The sequence below is a fragment of the Macrobrachium nipponense genome, chromosome 30 (assembly GCF_015104395.2).
Source record: "Macrobrachium nipponense isolate FS-2020 chromosome 30, ASM1510439v2, whole genome shotgun sequence".
NCBI classification, from domain to species: Eukaryota; Metazoa; Arthropoda; class Malacostraca; order Decapoda; family Palaemonidae; genus Macrobrachium; species Macrobrachium nipponense.
In genome coordinates, this window is record NC_087218.1 from 22,638,230 (window position 1) to 22,665,697 (window position 27,468).

The following is a 27,468-nucleotide window of genomic DNA, read 5'->3' on the forward strand; positions in this document are numbered from 1 at the left end:
CGCAAATTTCTAAGATTCATGTGGGGAGGGAACGTTTTTCAGTTCAGGGCCCTATGTTTTGGCCTTTCCACAGCACCCCAAGTCTTCACAGGGCTGATGAAGAACGTTGCTCAGTGGCTTCATCTCGAGGGAGTGAGGATTTCCCTCTACTTGGACGATTGGCTAATCAGGGCCAAGTCCAAGGAGAAATGTCTGGAGGACTTACGCTTAACGTTGAATCTAGCAGCTTCTCTGGGTTTGCTAGTGAATTTTGAAAAGTCACAGCTAATCCCCAGTCAAGATCGTATCTATCTGGGGATTCTGATGGCTTCTCAGGTTTTTCGGGTGTATCCTTCCCCAGAGAGGATAACCCAATGTTCGGAGAAGGTCGCAACCTTTCTAGAGAAAGATGTATGCACAGCGAGGGAGTGGATGAGTCTGTTGGGGACACTCTCCTCGCTGGAGCAATTCGTTTCTCTAGGGAGGTTGCACCTCAGACCCCTACAGTTCTTCCTGACGAGGAACTGGAACCGAAGTTCTCAAGGTCTAGACTTTGCGTTCAAGATTTCGCAAGTGGTAAAGGAGGATCTCCGTTGGTGGCTAGACCCTCTCCTGTTCAAGGAAGGCCTTTCCTTGCATGTTCGGAACCCCAGCCTAGTGTTATATGCAGACGCATCGGACATAGGTTGGGGAGCTACTCTCGGGTCGAGAGAAGTGTCAGGCACCTGGATGGGGGATCAGGTGTCCTGGCACATCAACAGGAAAGAGCTAACAGCGATTTGGTTCGCTCTCAAAACCTTCGAACCCCTCGTAAAGGGAAAGTCAGTTCAGATCAACTTGGACAACACCACAGCCCTGGCTTACATTCGGAAACAGGGGGGGATTCACTCTTTCTCCCTGTACGAGACAGCGAGATCGCTCCTCCTGTGGTCGGAGGAAGGGAAGATAAGTCTTCTCACCAGGTTCGTACAGGGAGAGAGAAATGTCAGAGCGGATTTGCTAAGCAGAAGGAATCAAGTCCTTCCCTCAGAGTGGACTCTGCACTCGGACGTATGCCAGGAGCTGTGGAGGACGTGGGGCAGGCCCCATCTCGATCTCTTTGCGACCTCCAGGAATGCGAGGATAGATCTATACTGCTCCCCTATTGCGGACCCAAGAGCAGTGGCAATAGATGCATTCCTGATGGATTGGAAAAACCTAGATCTTTACACGTTCCCGCCTTTCAAGATTCTAGGGGAAACGCTAAGGAAGTTCGCAGCTTCAGAAGGAGCGAGGATGACTTTGATAGCTCCATTCTGGCCCGCCCACGACTGGTTCACAGAGGTACTGGAATGGCTGGTGGATGTTCCAACATCCCTACCACTAAGAGTCGATCTGCTCAAACAGCCCCACTTCGACAGGTTTCACAAGAACCTCCCCGCTCTCAGTCTGACTGGATTCAGACTATCAAGAGTCTCGTCAGAGCTAAGGGCTTTTCGGCAAAGTCTGCAAGGGCTATTGCCAATGCACATAGACCTTCCACCTCTAGAGTCTACCAGTCGAAGTGGGATGTTTTTCGACGTTGGTGCAGGACTCATAAAGTTTCCTCCTCCAGTACCTCTGTGACTCAGTTAGCAGATTTCCTTCTCTTCCTGAGGGAAAAATGCGGGTTAGTAGTCTCCACCATCAAGGGCTACAGGAGCATGCTTTCCTCAGTTTTTCGTCACAGAGGATTAAACATATCCGAAGATAAGGACCTCCATGACTTAATCAAATCGTTTGAGACGGTTAAAAGAACCTCTTGCTTAGTCCCTAGCTGGAATCTAGATGTCGTACTGCTCTTCCTGAGGTCCTCAAGATTCAAACCTCCCCATACAGCTTCGTTCAGAGACCTCTCGATGAAGACTCTTTTTCTCTGTGCGTTAGCTTCAGCGAAGAGAGTCAGCGAGCTGCAGGCTCTAGAAGGTGAGGTAGGTTTCCAAGGAGGCTCCGCGGTTTGCTCTTTTCTTCCGGCTTTCCTAGCCAAGAATGAAAACCCTTCTTCACCGTGGCCCAGGAGCTTCGAAATTAAAAGCATATCCTCCTTAGTTGGGACAGAAGAGGAGAGATCTCTTTGCCCGGTGAGAAGCCTGAAATTTTATCTTCAGAGGAAGAGAAGACTTGGTGCTAATGCAAGCAATCTCTGGTGCTCAGTAAGGGACCCCAGTAGGCCCTTATCTAAAAATGCCCTCTCATTCTTTATCAGGAATGTTATTAGAGAAGCCCACACATCGTGCAATCAGCAACAGTTTAGTCTTCTGAAAGTCAAGGCGCACGAAGTAAGGGCCATCGCGACGTCTTTGGCTTTCAAGAAGAATATGTCACTGCAAAACCTCATGAAGCCACTTTTTGGAGTGTGAATCAGTCTTCTCCAATCACTACCTAAAAGACGTATCGATTACGTATGGAAAAGTGTTTTGGGCTAGGCCCTTACGTATCGGCGGATTCAGTGCTGGGGCAGGGAGCTGAAACACATCCTTTTTAATCTTTTTCTCTGTTAGTTTTTGATAATGAGTTTTTGGTTGTATGAAGGAGGTTGCAGGAGGCAGCTCCTTCTTTCGTATACTAATATTTGTAATTGGTTAGGTGATCGGTTGTGCTTGAGGCTCCTTGCGTTTGGTAGTGATAGGCTCTGTCACGTAAGCGGGTTGATCCCCATTGACCAGACCCTGTTTGGATTCTGCCAAGTAAATGGACTCAGTTCCCATTGGTAGACCCAAAGAGTTCTTCAGCTACAGGTCACGCCCTCGCTGAAACTTTAGGCAACGCAGACTAATAGACAGTAACTATGAAGTCTTCTGCCTAGATCAGGTAAGAACCAAGGGTATATATTTTATTCCTTTAACATGTGTTGTCCCCACTTTCTAGGTGAGTATGTGTCTCTTTCCCTCCACCAAGGGTGTCAATCAGCTAAGTATTTATCTGGCAGGGAAGTTCATGTACAAAAATGATATTGTTAGTATACAATAAAGTTTTGTACATACTTACCTGGCAGATATATACGATTGATGGCCCGCCCAGCCTCCCCTCAGGAGACAGGTGGAAGAAAAAATCTGATAAGAAAGGGGGACTGGTTCTTACACCCGCCACCCAGCGGCGGGTAAGGTCGATCATCTGACCTACCTGTAGCGTGTGCTGCGAGTTTTGAATTTTCTGTCGTGACGTCAGAGACATAAGCTAAGTATATATCTGCCAGGTAAGTATGTACAAAACTTTATTGTATACTAACAATATCATTTTTGTAATTTGGTCAATGTATATATATTTACATTGGAGAAGTACAATACTGTCTGATTGTTTAGAGAAGCAAATCAGTGATGTACAATGATTTGATTATATAATGCACTTAAATTTCTGTCTTCATGATTTGATGAAGCTGCTGAAAATGAGTTGCCAACTAGATGAAAGCCAATATTTTTATTCTCATGAGCCATAACATGCTGGATTTGTCCAAAATGCAGTGGACCCTCGTATTCATGGGGGATGAGTATCAGACCTCTCACGAGTAGTTAAAACCCGCAAATACTTAGAACCCCCCTCTAAAAACACTTATAACTGCCTATATTGAAAGTTCAAATACCAAATGTATACCTTAAATAACATCCTACTTCAAATATACCTTAAATTACTATCTATGACTCTATTAATCTTATATTATTGATATAATTTCAATGTCATTTTTAACATTTTATCATTAAAAATATATATATATAAAGCCTATAACAGAGAGAGAGAGAGAGAGAGAGAGAGAGAGAGAGAGAGAGAGAGAGAGAGAGAGAAATTACATGAACTTAGTTGGCAACACACTTCCACTCCTGTCACATTATTTGACATATTTGACAGCTCTGGACCTCAGCTTAGTGCCAGGAGTTGAAAAGAAAGATGCGGGGTAGAATGGATTTTCCTTCATTCGACATAAATTTTTAAAATTCATAAACTAATTTAATCTTACTGATTTACCACAATATTTTCTTTTATGAATTGATATTATTGTTGCTTACAATATTAATTTTTGAAAATTAGTATATAATTTATTTTACATACAAAAAACGTACATCTCTGATCTCTGAGAGAGAGAGAGAGAGAGAGAGAGAATTGTTATTTTTATTATTTGATATGATTTAATTTTAAACTTACTAATATACAGTATTAATCAGTATTAATATTTGAAAATGAATAAATCATTTTTGTACCACAAAAATGTATTTAGTCATGAAAATAACATCAAAATACACTAATTACTAGTTGATATTTTCTCCAAGACTGGTGAAGTATTCTTACCTTTGGTAGCCTTCGTGCTATTTAGCATTAGTTTAGGTTTTTTCAGATCTGTTTTCACTGAATTGAGACTTCTTTTCACCGTATTATGTGACTTTAGGTCTTGTAGTATTTGTTATTGCAGTGAAGGCTGCAAGACAAGACTGACTAAGGCCTCTTATGATTCCCATACCATTTGCACTAATTGTAGGGGACAAAGTGTGCCTGATAGCTTTGACTTATTATGAATGCAGGGACTGGGATGAGAGAAAATAGAAGATTTTAAAGTCACATTTGGACAAACCTGAAAGAGACAGGAAGAGAAAGGTGGCTTCTGGAGCTGAAAGTTAGCATAGAGTCTACACCTAGGTCTGTTATGGCCGTTAATGTGCCTATTATATCTTTTGTGCCTGTCTTATCTCCCATCACCACCCCTCCTACTGTACTACCTACTCCTTTCCCTGGCTCCCATGCTTTCAAGCCCAATCCCATTGCCAGTTTTGAATCCAGATTTGGCCAGAAATCTCTAAAGTCTCAATGGACAAAGTTTGTGCAAATACGTAGTGTCCAGTGATAGTGCAGTGTTAATGGAGAAGGTGGCTACTCGTCCCGCTGATTCTCCTAGATGAAGGTCCCTGTTGTACTCCACTAAACCTGGGAGGAGGCATACTGGAGGTCCAAGAGAGGTCGGTGGGGTTTACCTTTCGGGTAGTCACCCCTTCAGTCAAGCCTGTTGATTGATCTCAGGCTTCAATGGACATCTGTTGGAAAGGCATCCATGTGTATGTACATCAGTTATTGCATGGTTCTGAGGATTCTAGCCCTGACAAGAGGTGCTGGTGGTGCTTTCTGAGTGATCTTGGCCTTTGAAGAGGCATGCAGCTGATGATGGCTGCTCTTCTCCATTGCCCTGTAAGCGGTTCAAAATTCCTGTTTGCAGCCCCCAGCCTTCCTGCAGAACCTGGGACAGTCCAGAGCACTTTTCTCCAGGGCACCCTGCTGTAGAGTGCTAGTATTTAGCATTTTCTAGTTTGCACAAGTGTCTGTCATTTCACGAGTTCCTATCTGCTTCCCCAAGTCAACTCTTAAGCGGAGGGTGCCTGGTGCCATCTTCTGTGGACCCGGAGCCATCTCTTCAGCTGCCTGCTTCTGGTCCTCCTGTGCCTGCTTTACATGATCCTTCTCTGGTGCCAATTCAACGCCAACTTAGTGACATTTTGGGCCTTCTCCAGAAAGCACTTACTGTAGCTAAGGGACCTTCGGATTTGTCTCTCTCCCCAGTCTTATGGACAATGAAGATTTAGACCAGGAACCTGCTCCTGCAGAATGCTCATTCCTTTGTAAGTACTTTTCAGTAAGCTTTCCAACCTTTTTTTACTCTAGCTGGCCTGGCCTCCTCTGTCTCGACCTTCATGATGGAACTAGCCTAACAATAGTTCTAGGGTTCCCAAGATGGTTCTTTCCTCTTATTCTTCAAAAAAAGCCTTGAATTAAGTTGGATTTTGAATCTCGCAGAAGAGAGAACAAGGCAAATCCCATTTTCTGTTATCCTTCCTCTCGGCTTTCCCATAGGAGGTAACTATTTTACACCACCGGAAAAGCTGCTCCTTCGGGAGTCACTGCCTCCTCCTGGGGGGACTTTTAAAGTCTCATTGATTCATCATGTAGATCAACCTTCTTATTGCTGAATATTATGTTCTTGTCAACAGAACTAGATCATCTGGTTAGAAATATTTTTAAAGTCTTCGAAGTTTTTACCTTTTTAGATTGGACAATTGGAGCCCTCACCAAGAAAATTGGCACAGACAGGTAAGCAACCTAAAGAGTCGGCCTCGTTTGGCATCAAGTTAGTCTCCCCACTCCAATAGCAGCCCTTTCATGGGAGCAGACTGAGGTTTCAGTCAAGACCTCAATTGAATGTGTGTTTCTTGGCTAGGAAAATTGAGAAGATCACCAAACCTTCCTCCCGGAAGTGAAGACCCAGTCCTCTGTGCACCAGTAGGGGGCAGACCTTAATTTCTGGGAGAAATGGAAAGTCAGAGGAGCAGGACAAAGGGATTATAAAGGTTCTGTGAGAGGGCTACCCCATCTCATTCAGGGAAAACCCTCCCCTAGCCTCCACGCCCATCATATTGACAGCCTACTCATTAGGCTCAGAGAAGTATTCGGTTCTATGGAGGAGAGTTGTAGAGGTGGTCGAGGATGTCAACTCAGAGGGTTTTTACAACTGTCTGTGTCTGTTTGTGGTCCCCAAGTCAACGGGGGGTTGGTGCTTGTCCTTGTTGTCAGTGCTTTGAATTTCTTGGTTCGGAAGACAAAATTCAGGATGGAAAATGGATATTAATAAACATTACCTTAATATAATTTATCTAGCCCTAAATCCCCCAAAACCGCACCAAAATTTACCACATTGGCAACCCTGTTACCTCCTGTTCTGTCGGCCAGTTGGCAACGCTTCTGTTGACAGTTACAAAACCTTCCCTGAAAATCAGTTGTTAACGAGCGCCCGTGCTGTTTACATCACGGCCGCTCTTTATAAATTTCCTAAAACCTTTTTGTGCCTTTAAAGCTCTCATTATTTGTTAATGAGACTTTATGTTAATTACCACTCACGTATTACAGCCACGAAATAGTGAATTAACTTTTATTTCTATTGTGGTACTTATCTTATATTACGAACTTTTGGGCGACCCGGAATTACTGACCTGTCCAACTCTACAATGGATTGCCAAGATAATGTGATGCTTCCTTCTGCCAGCAACTTCAGGGACTTCCTGGCTTGTGGGACAAGGATGAGTAGCAGGGAGTATGAACCCCATGACATTTGTCGCTCTTGTCGTGGACAGGTTTGTGACTTGACTTCTCGTTGCGACTTATGTAAGCCCTGGTCTGACGAGGATATGATTGCTTATATGAAACACCAAAGAATCTTGCAGTGTAAAAGATCGGTTAAGGAGAAAAAGAAATCGGAAGCTAGAACTGTATCCAATGATTTCTTTGACTTGGGCGCTCATGGTTCTGGTTCTTCGGTTTCGGTATCGTACGATTCCGATTCCGAATTAATTAATGCTTTGCCTCCGGTACAACCAGTAAATAGTGAAGTTGTTTCTGATGTAGATTCAAAGATTTTGGCAATGGAAACTAGCTGGAAACAGAATTCTAAAAAATTACAGCATACTTTAGATAGAGACATTTCAGCTAAGTTTAACAAGCTGTCAGAGAATTTTGAAGAAGCCTTTACTAGAATGTCTAACACACTTTTAGATTCATTTTCAGCTCCTCGTCAGGTACCTGTCGACAGCACCATGGGTAACGGTGCGACAGATACCCCGGCTTGTGAATCCCGTCGTGGCATAGGCCTAGGGGGGATCCGGTCCAGGCAGGTGCCTGACGATTCTTTACCCAGTGTGTCCCCTGTTAGTCCCGTAACAGTGCCAAAGGGCGCTTATTTAGGAGAAGGGAGGAGGGGTATTAGTGTCAGGCCTAAGACAGCTACTCGTCAGGATCTTACTTCAGGGGAAGTTTCTCAGTTAGGATCTGACGATGATGATGATGACGCGGATTCGTGTGATATTGATGTTTCCTTGAATGGAGGTCATGATGTAGAGTTCAAGAACCTTTTTGATTTAATTTCGAGTTTTCTTCCTCAGGTGAGGCCTAAAGAGCAGAAGCAGCCTCCGCCTCGTTGTATTACTGAAGGGATTTTTCTTGATGGTCCTTCCTGGTCGCGGGAATTTTTATGTTTTCTCTTTGCTCAGAGGTTCGCGAGAGTAGAGAGCGGACGTTGCCACTAAACTTTCGAAGGTGATCGGGGAAGGGAAGAGGAAGCTCTCTTCTCTTCTACGACACTGGAGAGGAGTTTATCAGGTGGCGGATGATACTTCATTCTCCCGACCCCTTAACCAAATCCTGATTTTGTCCGACTTTCGGGTCAAGCCTTGCTTTCTAAGGCTTCGGTCTCTGTCTCAATCGAAGATTTTTTTGCCATGGAGTCTGTTATGAGCTCCTTACAAGAAGCTCAATCCTTCAATATGTGGGTCCTCGGAGGGCCTTTAATGTATATCAAGGACTCCGGGTTTGTTCCTCCTGATGCTCCTCTTTTTGAGAAATTCTGCTCATCCATTTCAATCGCTTCTGTACATCAGAACAAGCTTGCTGCTTCAATGCAGGCTTTTCTTGTTTCTCTAAGGTGTAACCTGTATTTGTAGCAGTTACCCTCCACTATCGTAGATTTAGAGAGCCCGTCTGTTGTCCTCTTCTCCTTTTGGACACTTTGCCAGGAAGTCTTTGACAGCCTCAGGAAGAAGTGGCCTGTCACAGTCGATCTTTTTGCCACCCCACTGAATTTTCGGTGCCAGATATTCTTCGCCCCTTACTAGACTCCTCAGAGTGCTGGGACAGACGCTCTTTTGCAGGACTGGGAGGGACTTCAAGCCTATGCATTTCCTCCGTTCTCTCTGGTGAGGTCAGTCCTCAACAAAGTGAGGGCAACTAAGCGTCTGGATCTCACCTTGATCGCCCCCTTCTGGACACAGAAGGAGTGGTTTCCCGACCTACTGGAAGCACTGGTGGAGCCCCCCATTCATCTGCCAGAAAGACCAGATCTTCTCAAACAACCCCATTTTCATCGGTTCCATCAGAGGCTCCACATGCTTCATCTTCATGCCTGGAGACTGTCAGGAGGTTCTCCAAGCACGAAGGGTTCTCCTCTAGAGTGGCGTGACAGTTAGCTCTTACCAGACGGCAATCAACCAGAGTAAATTATCAGGCTAAATGGTCGGTTTACGGACGTTGGTGTAAGTCTCAAGGACATTCAATTTCTAGACCTTCCTTACCGAAAGTAGCAGAGTTTTTAGTTTATTTACATCATGACAGGGCCCTATCACCTTCGTGCATTAAGGGTTATAGGTCGATGCTTTCCTATGTTTTTAAGGCAAGGCTCCCTGAGATCTCTTCATCTATGTCATTAGAGATTTACTTCGATCCTTTTCCCTATCTCGACCCAGTCCGCAGTGTTCTCCTCCGACATGGGACGTTAACATAGTCCTTCAAGCCTTAAGATTCCCTCCGTTTGAGTCTCTGAATACTGCCGAATTTAGGGACCTCTCTTCTAAGACACTCTTCCTTGTCTCGCTGGCTACAGCCAAGAGGGTGGGTGAACTGCTAGCACTCTCTTTTCTGGTTGCCAGATCTGGACAAGACATGATTTTGTCATACCTTCCTGAAATTGTTGCAAAGACTGAATCGTCTGATAATCCCATTCCCAGGTCTTTCATGCTGAAGTCGCTGGTTGACTTTGTCATTAATTTAAATGAGGAATTAGTTCTTTGCCCTGTTAGGGCACTTTCATGCTATTTACGCCGCATGAAGGACATTCAGGGTCGTCCCCGTCATCTGTTTGTTTCACCCCAAAATGTCAAGAGACCTATATCAAAGAATGGTGTATCCTTTTTTCTCAGAGATCTGATCGTTAAAACTGGTGGCTCAGCTGCCTGTGAAGACCAGACGCCGAGAGCACACAGTATTAGAGCAGTTGCTACATCAGTAGCTTTTATGAAGAACGTCTCAGTCGCCAAGGTGCTTGAGGCGGCGACTTGGCGTTCTAATTCTGTTTTTGCCTCTTTTTACTTGAGGGATATTTCTCTAGTTCTAGGTGACCTTCGTTCTTTGGGCCCATTGGTGATGGCAGGACAGGTCGTCAGACAGGAGAATTAGGTAGTCTTCCTGTTTTACGTAGCCCTGAGTTTCTTGTTGACGAAGTCGTTACGTTGATACACCCTCCGATGATCGTTTAACATGAGACTAGGTTGGACTGCCGGCACTCGTCCTTTGGGACTGAGTCGCCTTTTTGCTCCTGGCTCCTTTCTCTTAGCACCAGAAAGCTCGAGTCAGGAGTTGCTCATGAGCCGATATCGCAGCTGGCGACGTTGGGTTGCGTTGATACACCCCCAATGTTTGCTTAGCTTTGAATCGCCCAGGCAGTCCAGGGACTCATCCTTCAGGGAAAGAGTTGTCAATACCCGCTCCTCTCTCTTGGTGCCAGACATTCGTGAGAGATTGCCAGACATTTGTGAGAGAGCAGGTGTCATTGTAGTGCTTGATAAAGTCATCAGGGTGCACCCTTGCTGTCCTCATTTCGTCTGACTGGTCACCTGGTCGGTCACCTGACTTTAGTACAGACAGACTGACTATGCACTTACTCCTTGTCCTTTACTACCGCAGTTCGGCGGCATTATGGTAGGAGACTTTGAGTTCTTAGTATCTTGGACCTCGGGTTGAGTTTTTAACTGCCTATGATATATATTTCTTTGATTTTTTTTGTCCTATTCTGCCCGAAAGGGAAATTGTACTCAGATTCCCTTCTCCTTTTCAATGTGGTTAATCGGGCTAGATAAATTATATTAAGGTAATGTTTATTAATATGGAATTTTTTTATAAAATTAATATATTAATAATAATTACCTGTATAATTTATCTAGTCCCACCCATACTACCCCAGGATTCGCCTATCACAACTGATTTTCAAGGGAAGGTTTTGTAACTGTCAACGACAATGTTGCCAACTGGCAGACAGAATAGGAGGTAACAGGGTTGCCAATGTGGTAAATTTTGGTGCCGTTTTTGGGGATTTAGGGCTAAATAAATTATGTAGGTAAGTATTATTAATATTAATTTCATAATAAAAATTCCATTCTCATGATGAAATTAAGTTTCATATATACCTTCCAAGTAATTATAGATCTGAGCTCTCCCTTCTCCCCTCTCATGGACGAAAGGGCTGGAACGAATTGAGTTCTTCAGCTTTGTTGTACCTATTGTTCCCTGACAATGGGTGGTGCCAGTCACTTACACGAAAACAATGGAAGCACTACCACGATTTTTAAAAATTTAAGCTGCCGTGTTAGTTGAAACCATTGCTATGTAATTACTTAGTAAGTATATATGAGGCATAATTTTATCATTAAAATAATGTATTTAATGAAAATACATGTTAGTGATCTAGTTTTTTATTTATTTTATTAGAATTTTGTGCTCTCTATTCTTGTCTTTTTCAAAGTTTTTATAATGATACAATTGGAGAAACAAATCCACAGTTATGTAAATGTACATATATTTCAGTTTAAAAACAGCAAAGATAGCTTTCGGGAATCTGTACGGTTCCCCTTATCAATCTGGACTCTGTGTTTAGCAAGAGATTGATAAGGGGAACCGTACAGATTCCTGAAAGCTATCTTTGCTGTTTTTAAACTGAAATATATGTACATTTACATAACTGTGGATTTGTTTCTCCATTTGAAGACTCGTGCTACTATGAGGATTTTTTAATGATACAATTTGTAGGTTTTATCATATTTCAAAAGCATTTATGTACTCAATATTTTGTGCTCAGATTTGTTGGAGACATATAGTCTATCATTGTGTTGTTTTCAGTCACTAATTTGCAGTTAGGGTTATTATAAGATTATGAACATTTTTATGTTCAGTAGATGATATTGAATCAGCCTGTTTGATATTGTGAGATACGTGTTATTCAGTGTGAAGTTTATGTTTTTATCTTTTTCCAGCCATTCTGGCCATTTGAAGAATATGATGCAAATGCACACACTAATTGCCAGCCACATTTGGATTACCTAGCCCCGGAGTATGCCTTGACTCATACCCTTGACACAGCAGCTGATATGTTCCCTCTTGGTGTCATAATTTATGCAGTATTTAATGAAGGAAGACCCATATTTCATAACAATCAGGATTTTGGAACTTTCAAGAGGAATTGTTGTGAAGTAAGTATTGAAACAATTTAGAGGTAATTTTGTCTTTGGTTACCAGACAGTTATTGTTAAGAAATTAATTCCTTTTCTCCTGTATGTTTGCCAGGTTAAATCTTAAGTAAGTTAAAATGCTGGCACCATCAAGTGAGTTTATGAAAAATTATGAAATATATATTTTTTTTATTTTGTCATGTGCGGAACCAACCTTCGGTCTTAACATAGGATAAGATAATCTAGCGCCAGCTGGAAACTGGTTAAAAACAATCAAAGACTGTAAGTCAAGGATTCTGTGGCATTTGGGAACTCATGAGTATACGAGGGGGAGGCTGGTCACCAGCCACATCAGAACTCCATTACATATCAGTCTTTCTTCAACCGCCTTGGAGTGTAGATGCTCGCTTTTGCATTCCTCCTTCCCAAACTGGTTTCTTTGTTTAGCCCATGATTTCTTTGTGATTTGAGTGTGTGTCTTTGTGTTATTATGGATCCAGCCAAGAAGTCTAGGACCCGTCAACCCGCGTGTCTGGGAGTCTAAGGTTTTCCCCGTTTGAATTTTTTGGCTGCTTTGACTGACCCCCATTCCACTTGCAGTAGGTGCTGTTCCAAGTTTTGTAACATCACTAACCCTTGCCTGGAATGTTGTTCCTGGTCTGTGTCATAGTGAAAAAGTTTATACAAGAAGAGAGTCCTGTAGGATGGCTACTTGTCCTTCATGCCTTCCCAAGTGGACACTGCTGCTTCCCCTTCTTCCAGAACTTTTCCTTCTACTATGTCTTCCATTGAAACCCTGTCTCCTTCCTATTCTTCCATTGATTCGTCTTTGGAAGTATCATCAGTTGCGCAGGGTGATTTGGTGTACGTATATGTAATGTTGCCTCCTCTCTTGCAGAAGGTAATCGTCCTCCCAGAAGAGAAGAGGCTGCACCATCTTGCTCTTTTGTTTCAGATTCAAATTGGCACATGATAGTGGCAGTGTAGGCATCCCTAGGTCTTTGGGATACCCCCTCCTTGGAAGACCTTTGTCGCATTTTGTGGCTGCTTGCCTTCCCGCTTCAGTTCCCCCCCTCCCTTCGGTGATCTCTCCTTCTGGTCTCCAATACTTTGGCTTGCGTGTGCTGCTGCCTAGTGGGACACCTTCTACAACTGTGGCGTATCCTGGGTTGCCCCTTATCTTGCCGTCAGTGAGGCCATGGACTTGGGCTGGCAGTCTGGATGCCGTGACGTCACTCCCAGCAGCCTCCCCGCCTGAGATGTCAGCCTCAGTGACGTCACTCCCTTTGCCTGTTGCTGTGACGTCACTCCCACCCTTGTCCATGACGTCATCGCAGTTGATTGTCAACCCTTTGGAGGCATTCTTTGAAGCAATGATTGATTGGCTGGACTCTGTGTTTAGCAAGAGATATTCCAGAGTTTCTAGCAAGAAGCATCGTAGGCCAAGAGCTCCTTTCCCTTCTCCATCGCCTTATAGTCCTCTCCTTCATTCTTGAGTCAGACATTGGAGGACTCAGGACTTTGTTGCTTCTTCTTCTGAGAGTGAGAGAGGTGTTTCGTCATCTAACCAGCACGGACGTGTCTCCCTCCTCCACATTCGTGGACGTGTTCCAGTTTGTGATGATCTTCCCTCTCATCAGAGTTCTCAGGCTAGTTCTCCATCTCCTTGGCCAGTTCAAGTTTGTTGTAAGGATGAGAAGGTTTCGATTAAGAAGTCGAAGGTTCTTCCCTTTCAGGTTACTGATCTAGGACCTTCCAGAGTTTTCCTCCTCCAGAGCCTGCAGCTTTGCCTGTTCATCATTCTCACGGACATGGTAGTGTCGGATGGGAGGCTGTTGTTTGTCGCTGACGTGGACGTGTCTCTCATTGAAGTAGGGCTTCTTCTCCTCAGCGTGATGGGAAGGACCTCCTTTCTCGGAGGTTTCGGCAGTCTTTGGTGTTCTGTCAAAAACCCCTCCAGACCGTTATCTAAGAATGCTCTAGCATTCTTCGTAAGAGACATCATCCGAGAAGCACAATCTCCAGTTGAGGAAGACGTTCTCCTGGTCTGCAAGGGTAAAGCTTATGAAATTAGGGCAGTAGCCACTTGTTTGGCATTTAAGAGAAATTTATTTCCTACGACTATTATTAATTCTATGTTTTGGAAATGCAAATTTATGTTGCATAGCATTATCTGTGTGATGTTGAGACATTGTATGAAGACTGCAGTACCCTGGGTCCTTTTCTTGCGGCTGGTGTGGTGTTAGGAAAGGAAGTGTAGGAAGCAACCCTTCCTGAAATTCTTATTCTCTTTGACAAAAGGTGTGATGTTTGTTATTGAAAGCCTGGTGGTACGAAGTACCTGGGGTACCCTCCAGTCCTTTGGTAGAGTGGTGGTGGATATTTAGTTTTTGTTTTGCTTATAGGTAACAATATTTTTCTGGTGATCTGTTGGTACTGAGCCCTGGGAAGGGGCAATTATTTTGATCCTTATCTACATGGCTTTACTGCCACACCGTTACATGATAGGATGAGTGTCAACCAAAGGCAGTATTTTCCTGCTACAACTCTCTTATCAGGTAAGGAATCAACAAACATTTCAATTAATGCTGGCAAAGTTTTTTCTATTCTCGATCTATGTTCTTTTTAAAGAAACTGAGGTAGAAATATCCATTCTTCCCTCCTTTCCGCAATATGGAAATCAGCTATATAATTACCGGGAAGTTGTATAATTAAAAATGACATTTTTATGATAAAATAAAGTTATAATTATACTTATACTTATATAATTGGATACCACCTTCCATCCCTTAGCATGGATTTATTTTGTAAGGCATAAACAAACTGAGCTCTTTGCCAAGTAGTGCCTCTCTTGCTTCGAAAGTGAGTAGGGCACTGTTACCTAGCCAAAAGAAAAGAGAAAATCAGCACGACCCGCGAATTTCGGGATTTTAACTGCCGACAAGTGAAACTCTTAGCTATATAAATACTGGGTAAGTACTGTATAATTAAAATCTTATTTTAACATCAAAATGTCATTTTTCGACTGCCAGGTAAGGAAGCTTACAGCTATGTAATTGTTTGGTAAGTATATGTGAAACTTTTTATTATAGAATTATCATATTGATTAAAAATTTGTTATTTTTCTTTTAGATACAAATCAGACAATGTGGGAAGGAGATAACCAACATTAGGGCAGTCTTACTTGATGCCACTATGGAATTAGGTACTAGTTGAACTCTGTTTAAGATTACCAGACAAGTCAAGATTTCAAGAATGAATTTTGTTAGTTGTGGGACATAATTATAAAATTTCAACCAAAAAAGGGATTTTGACGTAGAAAAAATCTATTTCTGGGTGATTGCCTCGTGTCGCCCTATGAAATATCCTTAAGATCATTATTTCAAGGTAAAATTAATCTAAAATTACCAGAGAAAAACAAAATTAAGAAAATGTCAGTAAAACTGACTCGCTCACTCTATAAAAGAAGTGTCGGTATGAGAATATAGGCGAGTGGGATCACTACCACGAGTCATTCACCATTTAGACCTTCCAACATAAAATCCCCACCAGAGAGAGCTGATACTAAAGGGTGATGCGGCCGCTACTACTACTACTACCGACGCCACGGACAGCAGCGCCCCTAGCGGTCATCCTTAATCTATGAACATCTTGTCCTGCAGGGTGGGTAAAAGAAAACAGGGTGGGTTTCATAGGGCGACACGAGCCAATCACCCAGAAATAGATTTTTCCTACGTCAAAATCCCTTTTCTGGGCTCAGCTCGTGTCGGCCTATGAAATTGTACCAGAGAAACAGACAAGATGGGAATAAGGACAAATGAAACCCAATAGTAAAAAAGAGATATATAATATAAGTGAATCAGGGACATTACAGTATACAAACAAAGTACTTAAAGCTAACTTATCCTAATACAATGGTATGATAAAGAAAGCAATCAGTATAAAGTACTTAAAAATTAACTTATATTAAACATAGTAACACATAATAATGTAATGGCAAAATAATAAAGAATGATTCACTTAATTAAGATATTTACAAAATATACAAACACATTGTGTTCTACCCTAGCATAAAAATAAGGGTAGAAACACTGAAGTACATTATATGTACATAACGTGGATGTCCCTAGCAAAAAAATAAGGGACAATCCACCAATATGATTCTAGCGGCTAAGGCTAGAGTATTCCGAGTAGCATGGCAATAGGGTGAGGCATGTTGGACGAGATAGGTAGAAAGGAGACCTGGATCTATACTACAACTACTATGCAGTATCAGGAGAAACAATGTTTCCCGCTGCTACTGCAGAAAATTTTAAAGATTCCAAGGACTTTAGATAATGACGTTTAAAGACTGTCGGTGATTTCCATCCAGTATACTTTTTAAGATCCTCAAAGTTCATGTGTTGAAAGTAATTAATTGAGGTGGCTACTCCTCTGATGTCATGTGCTTTTGGAAATGAATCAGGATTGGCTTATTTAATGAAGTAAAGGATCTGTTGTCTGATTCCTTTTACTGATAAAGTGCCACCTTTTTCTCTCATAAAGAGAGAACCTGAGGATCTTGAGGATGTACGAGATAGAAAGGCTCTTAAAGTTGATACTGGGCAGAGAGAAGGATCTTGCGGAAGTGGGATGACTTTCCAAGGAGCCCACCTTGCAAGGGGATCCTCATTTTTAGCTAAAAAGCTACGATCCGGGGAAAGTAGAACTTCTCCTGAGGGGAGGAATTCCACATGACCCGCATCTCTGGATAGAGCCGACAGTTCTGAAATGCTGGCTCCTGAAGCCAGGCTTAATAAAAATAACGTCTTTCTAAGAAGCATTATGAATGTGCAAGACGAGTTGTCAGTATCTGAGGCTAGTTTGAGGACATCATTTAAGAACCTTGAAACTGCAGTAGGCCTTTGAGAAGGTCTAAGTCTAGCACAGGCTTTGAGAATAGATGTAAGTAAGAATCTGTTAGGTCTATCTGGAAACCCAACTAAAGATTTTCTTCAAAGCCGATTTATGAGTAGTAATAGTGCTAGCAGCTAGCCTTTTTCAAACAAGGATCTGAAAAAGGATATAGCTAAGTAACTGTCATGGTTGTGGTGTTCGATTCTTTCAGGAAGGATGCTAATTTTTTAACAGCTGAGTCATATTGTCTAATAGTTGACTCTCTTTTATCTGATTCTAGGAAGAGGATGTTTTGTGGATCAATGTTAGCATCTTTGTTAGCCGCAAACTTCATGAAGTCCATAAAGTTAGGGTCTGGAGAATTCCTGAGGAAGCGAACACAGTCCTCATTTGTACTGATTGTGACAGCTTGGGATTGGGAATCCGTTGAGGTCAGAGACCCAATTCCAGAAGCAGAGGATACCATTGATTGCTTTTTGGCCAGTCTGGAGCAATCAGTGCTACTAGTCCCTTGAAAGTCCTCAGCTTGCTCAAGACCTTCAAAAGAAGATTCACTGGAGGAAAAACATAAATTTTCCTCCACTGATTCCAATCTAACGACAGGGCGTCTGTGGCATAAGCCAGAGGGTCCAGGTTGGGGGCCACATAGCAAGGGAGCTTGTGGTTCGCTTGTGAGGCGAAGAGATCACTTGGAGACCTGACTCTCCGGCATATCCACTGGAATGACCATCGTCTAGAGACCATTCTGATTCCAGAGGGACTGACCGGGACAAAGCGTCTGCTATCACATTTCTTACCCCCGCCAGGTGAGTGGCGGACAGATGCCATCTGTGTTTGTCTGCTAGCGCAAAGATGGCTATCATGACATGATTCACGTGTTTGGATTTGGAACCCTCCTCTGTTTGATGCAATGTACTACCACTGCACTGTCCAAAACTAGTCTTAGATGAGACTTCTTCGGGGGAAGGAGTCTCTTCAGGGTAAGAAATACTGCCATTGCTTCCAGGACGTTTATGTGAAGCTGGCGGAACTGAACTGACCAAGTCCCCTGAACTTGCTTGAATTGAGAATATCCCCCCCATCCGGACAGGGAGGCATCCGTGTGAATGGTTAACACTGGAAGGGGATATTGAAGGGGTACTAATTTGGCAAGGTTCTTCACTTTTGTCCATGGACGGAGCTGATTGCGAAGGATCTGTGGGATTACTGACAACTTGTCCCGAGATTTGGCGTTTGCTCTCGATCGCCAAACTCGATTTATATCTTTCAGCCTTGCTTTCAGGAGGATGTCTGTCACTGAGGCAAACTGGAGAGAACCTAGGATTCTTTCCTGGTTTCTCCTTGATGTTTGTTTGCATTTGAGAAATTGTTTCACAGACTTGGCTATTTCTTTTCTTTTGACCACCGGAATTGACAGATTGTGGGAAGACAAATCCCATTGGATTCCTAGCCACTCCGGAGTGAGTCTGGATTTCGTTTTGTTTATCTGGAACCCCAGATGTTCCAGAAATTGAACTACCTTCTTTGTGGCTTTGAGACATTCCTCGACCGTTGGTGCCCAGATCAACCAATCGTCGAGGTATGCTGCTACCATTATCCCTTGAGTTCTCAACTGCTGAACTACCACTTCTGCTACTTTCGTGAATACCCTGGGGGCTACATTCAGACCGAAGGGCATCACTTTGAATGAGAACGTCCTAGTTTGAAGCCTAGGAATGGACGGAAGTGTCTGGCTATAGGGATATGATAGTATGCGTCTGTAAGATCGATGGAGGTTGTGACGGCCCCACGGGGAAGTAAGGTCCGTACCTGCGAGATGGTGAGCATTTTGAACTTGTCGCAACGAATGAAAGAGTTTAGCTTTGACAAGTCTAAGATTACCCTTCTTTTTGTTGAGCCTTTCTTTGGCACGCTGAATAAGCGACCTTGAAATTTTAGATGCTTGACTCTCGCAATAGCTCCTTTCTGAAGGAGTTCCTCCGCATAATCTGTCAATTCCTTTGATGGTTCCTGATAGAATGATTTGATTGGAGGAGGATCTTTGATCCAACTCCAACCCAATCCTTTGGACACGATGCTCTGTGCCCATTTGCTGAACCCCCACCTGTGACGGAAGAGGAACAGCCTCCCTCCTACCTGGGGAGCCTCACTGTTGTTGGGCGGGTTGACCTCCGCGCCCTCCTCTGAAGTGTTTACCTCTTGCAGCTCTTCCTGTGCCACGCTGGCGAAAGTGGCCTCTCGCCCTGCTACCCCTAGAGAACCTATTAAAGGCTGGGTAGGCCTGGCTTTCGTACATTGAATTGAAGGCCGGCGAGACTGCGTAGGAGGTGAAGGTTGACTCTGAGGAGACAACAGGAGGATGGGTTGCATCTGCTTTGAAGTAGACGGCTGTCCCTGTTGTGTAACTGGGACGGCCTGAACAAATTGCTGTTGCTGCTGTTGCTTCTGGTAAGGCTGGAACCTTCTTCCTGTCTTCTTTAGCTTCTTACCAGCAGCAGGGGCGGTCTCTTGTTTCCTCTTGGAAGAGATGCCCCATCTAGCTCTAAGGCTCTGGTTGAGCCTAGCAGCCTCGTGGTGCACCTCATTCACAGAGGCCTCTGGGAAGAGGTCCGCACCCCACATGGCGGAAGCTAGGAGTCTATTAGGCTCATGCCTGATAGTTGCCTCCTGCAAGACATGCTTTCGGCAGTTCTTCTAGCTAGGAAGAAGTCAAAAGCATCAGCTTGGACTGTCTGAAGCTGTGATTTAGCCAGAATCTTGAATAAAGGTTCTGTGCCGTAAGACAGGGCAGCCATTTCCGTAATGATTAGGGAGTTAAGGGACCTCCCAAATCTTGTTCGAGCATCAAACTCTGCCTGAATAAGGGTATCAGGCAGTCTTGGAAGCTTCTCGCCAAACTGATCCATTGCGCAGTCTGGCTTAAGCTTGCCTATTGAGAACGTGGCAGGCAAGTTCTCCCACAATTCTCCAAAGGCTGGGAAGAGCGGAGAAGTAGATTCCGCTTCCCTCAGCTGTGGCATGGGCTCGTCTTTGAGGACTGCCTGAAGAGTTGCTTCTACTATTTTGGTAGCGAACGGAAGAGAAGCCTCCTCCTCCGTAGCGAAAATAGTGAACGGACTCTTGAAAGCTTGGAGTTTGGTGTTAGTACACTCCCAATCCTCCAGGCAGTGAACCCATTCCCGCTGTGCGTGATCCCTACTATACAGCACAGTCTCTCGGGAGATCTTGTCTTCTAGTGAGAGCAGCAACGGTCAGCCTAGCATACCCAATGAAAGGCTGAGTCAGTCCGGGAGGATAGAACTCGAAGTCCTCAATTCTTCGAGTTCCACACTCCGGGATAGAATCATGCCGTCCTTGAAAGGGGGCATAAGCGGCCACTCTCCAAGGGTTATCCATGGAGAAGGCTGGTAGGGATTCGTAGGGAGGTAACTGCAAAACACCAGTACCTGCTACAGGGGAGCTTGGCTGAGGAGCCTGGTTAAGTCCAGCAAAACGGTCCTCGTGCTCTCTTAACTCTGTTAGAGAGATCTTGAATGGATTGGCCAGACTGGTTGATGGTGTTTGACAGCTGCGCAAACATCTGTTCAAACTTAGAGCCCAGAGAGCCAACCATCTCTCCCACTTGTTGCATCACAACTGCCGAAAAGGTGTGGATCAAAGGAGCTCGTCCCGCCACCCCAACAGGAGTTACCGGAGTAGATACCGGTAGATGCCGGGAGAAGGCGTTGGCTCGGCCGGAGCGCGAGCCTTCTCCTTAGAAGCCTTGCTTCTAGAGCTCTTAGAGTAGGAAGAGCTCGGCTTTGCCTTCACCGCGTCAGCGTAGGAAGTCGTAGACTTCCTAGCTGAAGAAGACAACGACTTCTTAGAAGTCGTCTTATGGAGAGTCTTCTGTTCTCTCTGTCCCTTCACCTTCGGGGGTACAGAAAGAGCGGGAGAGCGGGCAGGGATCTCAGATCCCGTAAAGCCTTGGAATGAAGCAGAAGAAAGGACAGGGGAAGAAGATCCAGGAGCACCCAAGGAAAGACCTTGGGCGCCCGACACACCTACCTCAACCAACAAATCCTCTGCCCCTAACGCCATAGGCTCAATGTTCAGGTCCAGGTTGGCCACATCTGGGACCGGCTCCTGCGTGGGGAGGACGGACCGAATGCCTGCTTGCACCAAAAAAATCCTGCTGGATCGAAGCTATGAGAGGGGCTGCCGAGATGGGGTCGACATAGCCGGTCGACTTGCCGCCGGGGAAGATCTGAACGGCCAGCTTCTTGTCAAGAATATACGGCTGGCCCTTGGCGGCGTTCTTCCCGAAGCCGCCCACCCAAGCCTTCAGGGTTGCCAGGGCGACTTCCTTCACGGCGGCAGCCTGAAAGAGAAGGCGATATGAAGCTTCTAACGGCGGAGATAGGGTTGAACGAAGCTTAAAAAACTAAGTGTTAGTATTGATAAGACCAAGAAAGTCTAAGAGTAGACTTACCCCACCCAACAGCTGACTAACGAGGTCGTAGCAGATGGTGCAAGCCTCCGGGTGCCAAACGATCAGTCCATTGTGGGTGGTGGCACACGGGGCGTGGGTCCTACACTCCTCATGGGCGCAGGGGTCGTAGAGCGTTGCGTTGCAACCTGGGACCTGACAGTTGGTAGCCTGTAAGTGGAGAGATACATGAGTATCAGGTGCACACTTACAGCCTAACAAATGCTCCGCTGCATGCCGGAGCATGTAAGTTAGATTAAACCAGAGCCCCGCCGTAATACGTGTGGTAACTAGGCGGTTGGAGTTTGCCTAAGGCTACGCTGGAGACAGGAAAAAGATTCCAACCAGGAGTGGTGAGGAGCCATGAAACCACGACGGAGAACGCCGGAGATAGCACATAAATTAAATTAAAACAAAAAAAAAACCAAATTCACCGTAATATTAAGGTATATCCGTATAATATAAGAAGTAATAAAAAATTTTCCGTCCTTACTCAGCATAGAGTGCCGGGTAAGAGCGAGCTCTCCTCCGGTAGCGGAAAACAGGATATAGTAGGCAAGCAACAGACCACTAGTAATGTCCACCCTGCCCACTGGCGGAGCCAGACGGACCTATAACCAAAGGGGCCCCCGGCTTCAGCGGAGGCTCCGTTCGTTACGGTAGGGGAAGGGTGGGACTGAGGCAATAGGTGGGGGGTCCCGGCGTAATACGGCGGGAGAGAGAGAGGGGGGGTGGCCTACCCCTCCCCGTCACTACAGCTACCCGCTCGGTAAACAACCGGTACCCTGAGATAAGTGGTCGCCCTGTACCCCAGCTTGGGATGGAGCTCCAGGCCTCCTCAGAGGGAGAGGGAGGTAGGCTACTGTGGTTGTCATGGCAACCAAGGAGATCCCCCAGACCCCTCCCATATACCTGGTAGAGGGAAGGGGAAGGGTAAGGTGCTAAGGGACACGTGATCGCAGGTGGCCTAAGCCGCGATAGCAACACAACCATGGAGGGGCCACGTGAACCAGGCTGTACCAACACATGGCACAAGCACCTAGGCTAGCCTAACACCCTAAATAACACTGATAATACATCAGTAAAGGAGGGGAAAAGACACTTTTAGCAAAAGAGAAAGAAGCCCAGGAGGAAGCAAGCTGTTCCGAAGAACAGTTGACTACTCGGAGCCAGCGGTAGCCGATGAAGAGCAAGAGCTGGGATGCTGGGCCAGAAACACGGTATAGCCCTAAATACCAAACTAAGAGAAAATGGTAAAGGGCTGTGTCCTAGCTATAAAAACGATGTAATAAACGATGAACGTAAATATAATAAGCCCATAAGTATAAGATGTCCCAGTATGGGAGACCGGGAAATCTTAACACGAGGCGGCACACAGCCGCCACGAGTCAACCGGGAGACCGTATATGACCTATAAGAAGGAAAATACTGGTTCCTGGAAGACTAAAAAAACTGTAAAATACTACTTATGAGGCACTTAACTTAGCCGATGCAATAGCTGCACGTTCCATCGTAAATGACGAGATAAATCCACGAAAAAACAACACGAGAGGAAAAAGCACTCTAGCGATGCGAAGCTAATGATTAAGGATGACCGCTAGGGGCGCTGCTGTCCGTGGCGTCGGTAGTAGTAGTAGTAGCGGCCGCATCACCCTTTAGTATCAGCTCTCTCTGGTGGGGATTTTATGTTGGAAGGTCTAAATGGTGAATGACTCGTGGTAGTGATCCCACTCGCCTATATTCTCATACCGACACTTCTTTTATAGAGTGAGCGAGTCAGTTTTACTGACATTTTCTTAATTTTGTTTTTCTCTGGTAATTTTAGATTAATTTTACCTAGAAATAATGATCTTAAGGATATTTCATAGGCCGACACGAGCTGAGCCCAGAAAGACTGTTGTTGAATATAACTAGATTTTATGAATAGTAGTGTGGTAGCCTTTCAGAGGCCTGGATAAACTAATCCTTTATAATAATAATAATAAAAGCAACACTGAATTAAGTTTTTAGATCATTCACATAAAGTTAGAATAGTTAACAATTCTCTGGTTTAACTGCTCTCTGATTTTCCTTTCTAAGCCTTTTCATTATGCATAACTTTTTACATGAAAAATATCTTATAATGTATTTTTTTTAACTTAGCTGAAAAATACAAGCTCATTGAAGCTCGATTCTATACCTGATGGCTTGAGGGACCAAGTTCGCCTTTTACTACATGCAACTCCACAGTTGAGGCCAGATGCACTACAACTATCAAAGGTATGTTTTATTCTGTCACGTTGATTCATTTTGTAAGTCTTTGTTTTGATTTATCCTGTTATGATTACACACTTCATAGCCTTTATTGCATTGATAAGAGTGGGAATAATTGTGAGAAAATAACTTCCATATTTCTCAATGTGCTTTAATGGAAGAGTATTATCATTGTAGACAGTTACTGTGTAATTACTAAGTGTTTACTTCAAGAGATAGCCTAGACAGGATTCTCAACTTATGTTGTATTTTATTCTCTTGTGTTTGCACTCTGCCAATTAGTTTTAAGAGGAAAATCAGTTAAGTCCAAATTTACATTGGGAGGTTTGTTATCCTGGTATAAAATAACACCACAAATATTCATCTTACTTTTCTGATTTAGTTGAGGCATTCAGAAATTGGCTGAAGCCCCATCTGGTGACTAATAAATTATCCTGACTTACTAAATATGATTTGATTTCTTGTCCCTCTGTTACTCACAGTGTGAGTCTCATGCTGGAATTTATATGCACAACCTGTTGATTAGGTTCTTGTTCATGCTTGTGCTTAGTGTGTGAGTGACATTTTTGAGTGAACTCCGTATTGATAGCTTCTTTCCTATAAGATTTCCTTTTATATTGTTGCACTAATGTGGCTAACCATTGCTCTTAAACTTCAGGTAAGAGAGTGAAGAGGAAAAGGAAAAAGAGTAAGGCTTAAGAAAATAGGAAGAGAGTTCCACTGTACTGCATTTAGGGGAAGTCATCAAACTTTGCTATCCAAGGATTACCTATTTATACTTTTTTTATTCCCTAGGATATGTTAATCTTATACGTTATTGATGCAAGAATCACGGCGCTGACAAAATTTACTCGAGAAGATATTTGATTTAGGAAGTCTTTACTGGGTTAGAAAACTCACAATGTTGTAGCTTCTCATTTTCAACCTCAAAGGATCCTAGTAATCTATTGCCTGGATAACCAGGGTCGGTTAGATTTCTGCCAGAAGACTTAGACTTCATTGTCACCATAAAAAAATGCAGCTTTCACCTTATCCTATCTGTTTGATGAGTTTGGAATACTACAGCCCAAGGTTATTGCTTCAGCATATAGATAAAAAGAAGGCATAATGTCAGCCAGTGGGGAATCTAATTGGGAAGAAAGTCCATTCCAGAGAGTAACTGCCATGGGAACTGCATTTCCCCTCCATTTGGATATTACAGGAATTATTCTGAAGTAGGCAGACAACTTACCATATAGCTATTCTTATTGAAGGAGTAGCTCACCTTACCTTATAAAATACTGAATTGTATTAAACTTCACATGTAAAGAGCCTTGCAAAAGTTTTAGCTATTGACACTGCTCTTCTCTTCTCTAGAGATATCAATGCATTGTCATTAACTTGAGACAGAATTCCAGTCACTGGGTAATTTTAAAGGGCTGGCCAGTAGTTGCAGCTCTCAGCAGGTATTGCATATTCATTAAAAATCGTAATGGCTTATGGTTTCATTCTAGTACATTCCTGCTTGCATTGAAGCAACTCATTATAGTATGCTGGGTAAATGTAAATTTCGGCAAGTTGATTCTCATCAAGTGCATGATGGATGTTGTTGGAAGTGTTGGAAAGGCTATATCTATATTCTGTTGGTTGTTCACATCATGAGCCTCGTGGGTAATTTGTCATTATTTTCTTCATTCCTGTATACTTTAACTTGTTCACAGTCAGAAGAGTTTATGCCAATCTTGCTCATTTCTCCATACCTTGACTGAGAAAAGATGTTGGTAATAAGTGTATTACTATATAGGGTGGTTATTTAGAAAAATTTTATATATTAAAAGAATTTAAGTCATTTGCTAGTTTTTAGTGTCGAATAAATTAGTTCTAGAGCAGAAATGTGTCACAAAATTTTCAAAATTTGAAGTTTTTTTAACTGAAAACTTATCTTTATATTTAAGGTAATATTGCTCTCTCATTCTTCATTTGCAGTATGTTTTTGATAGGGCATTTGTTCTTCCAGATTCCATACTTTGATGATGTAGGAGTGAAGACTTTGAATTATCTTGACCAGATGTTTCAGTGGGATAATATGCAGAAATCACAGTTTTATAAGAGTTTACCAACAATTATTCCACAGCTGCCTCATCGAGTATGTGTTTTAAGGTGAGTGGTTTCCAGTTTTGAAGCCAGACTTCATGTCATGGAAAGATAACACTGTACTTCATTAAAAGGACTGATATACTCCATGTAGTTTTTCTGTATATTTGTTTCAGTGCATCATAATGAGATGTGATCCATTCTTTGGAAAATGCTTTGTGTAGTAGAACTTCTGATTTATTACAAAAAGGAGACTTGGCTAAATCATTATATTCAAAATTTTTTTTGTAGCAAATTTTGTTTTAATTTTATCCCTGGTATACCCTTTTTTCCACCAAAGTTGCAAAAAGCATATTACTACAGTAAAACCTCAATATTAATTACCTGAAAGAGGCGGAGGCTAGGTTATTATATTCAGTAGTTGAGAATTTAGTCTTAAGATCACTAATTAACCCATTTTCCCTATAAAGTTGTAAAAATTGCATCACATATTTTAAACTTCTTTTTGTAGCAGACACTAGACTATTTAAATGAAGTTAAAACATTTGAAATATAATCTAAATCTAAACTTCCTGTGTTTGAATATGATGGATGCTCAGTAAGGAGCTTGGACCATCTGTAATGAAGAAGGTATAATAGTTTCTTAATGACAGAGGCAGCTTTTTAAATGCCCATCCTTGACCTGAGGTAGGCGATCTAAGATGTGATAACACACAAGCCACAATTCTCTGTATCATAATTGAAACATTATTCGATGTTAACCACTAGCAATTCTATATTAATTACAAATGGGATTCTTTTAAGAGTCATTTTATTCAGTCTAGTTGTCAAACAATTCCCTTTTTCCCATTGCATTTCCCTTTAGAAAATAGAAAACAATAAATGTACTGCTTGTAAATAGCACAAGTCCAACCTTAACCTTCACGCTAGAGTAGCTAGATTATAGCTTGACTAATTGTTTCAAGCAAACTATGAAATATCTCTCTCTCTCTCTCTCTCTCTCTCTCTCTCTCTCTCTCTCTCTCTCTCTCTCTCTCTCTCTCTTCTCTTCTCTCTCTATCTCTCTCTCTCGTCTCTCTCCTCTCTCTCCTCTCTCTCTCTCTCTCTGTATAGCATTTTGATAAAAGTAGCACATGTTAATAAGCTGTCATTAACATTCTGCTGTAAATTATTCAGTTTACATAAAAAACTTATCAATTTGTGTTGAACACATCTGGTGTTGCTTCCTCATATAATCATATTCTTTCCACTCTTGCTCTCTTATGTTATGTACATCACTATGATTTTATTACAGATATATTGATAAAGTTAATAACCATCAATTGAATACAAGTAAAATGTCATCACTATACTACTGTTTTAGTTTATATGAAAAATTTCTCAATTCACTTATCTATAACACATCTGGTATTGCTGCATTCATATTCTTTCTGCTCTTGTTATTGTACTATTGTTATTTAATGGAAGTACAGTATTAATAAAAGTAATACTCCTTAAGTAAATATAGTTTCCCTTAGATAAATATCAAATAAATTGTCATCATTATCCTTGTGTTAATGAGTACAATACATACTTGTGTAGTATTATTAAAAGGAAAGGTTTTCAGTTAAGGAGCCGAAACATGTTTGTACATGTCAGCAATTGTATGGATGTTTATTTGTATGTCGGCTTCTCTTACTGTGCTGTTATGTACTACAGTATCATGGTTTGTTCCGATAAGTATACAAACCCTCAGTCCTTTAACAATAGGAAGGTACTTAACGG

At 42.9% G+C, this 27,468-nt stretch overlaps 1 protein-coding gene across 3 annotated transcripts in view; it reads left to right on the plus strand.

Annotated features, from left to right (window-relative positions):
- The window catches only part of LOC135202372 (SCY1-like protein 2), a 152,502-nt gene that overhangs the window by 50,490 nt on the left and 74,544 nt on the right, over positions 1-27,468 (plus strand). For all 3 annotated transcript variants that reach the window (XM_064231733.1, XM_064231732.1, XM_064231734.1), the window contains 3 exons: positions 11,820-12,035; positions 23,521-23,637; positions 25,628-25,770. In XM_064231733.1, the coding sequence (XP_064087803.1) occupies positions 11,820-12,035; positions 23,521-23,637; positions 25,628-25,770 (476 nt within the window). The remainder of the gene's footprint in view (positions 1-11,819; positions 12,036-23,520; positions 23,638-25,627; positions 25,771-27,468) is intronic.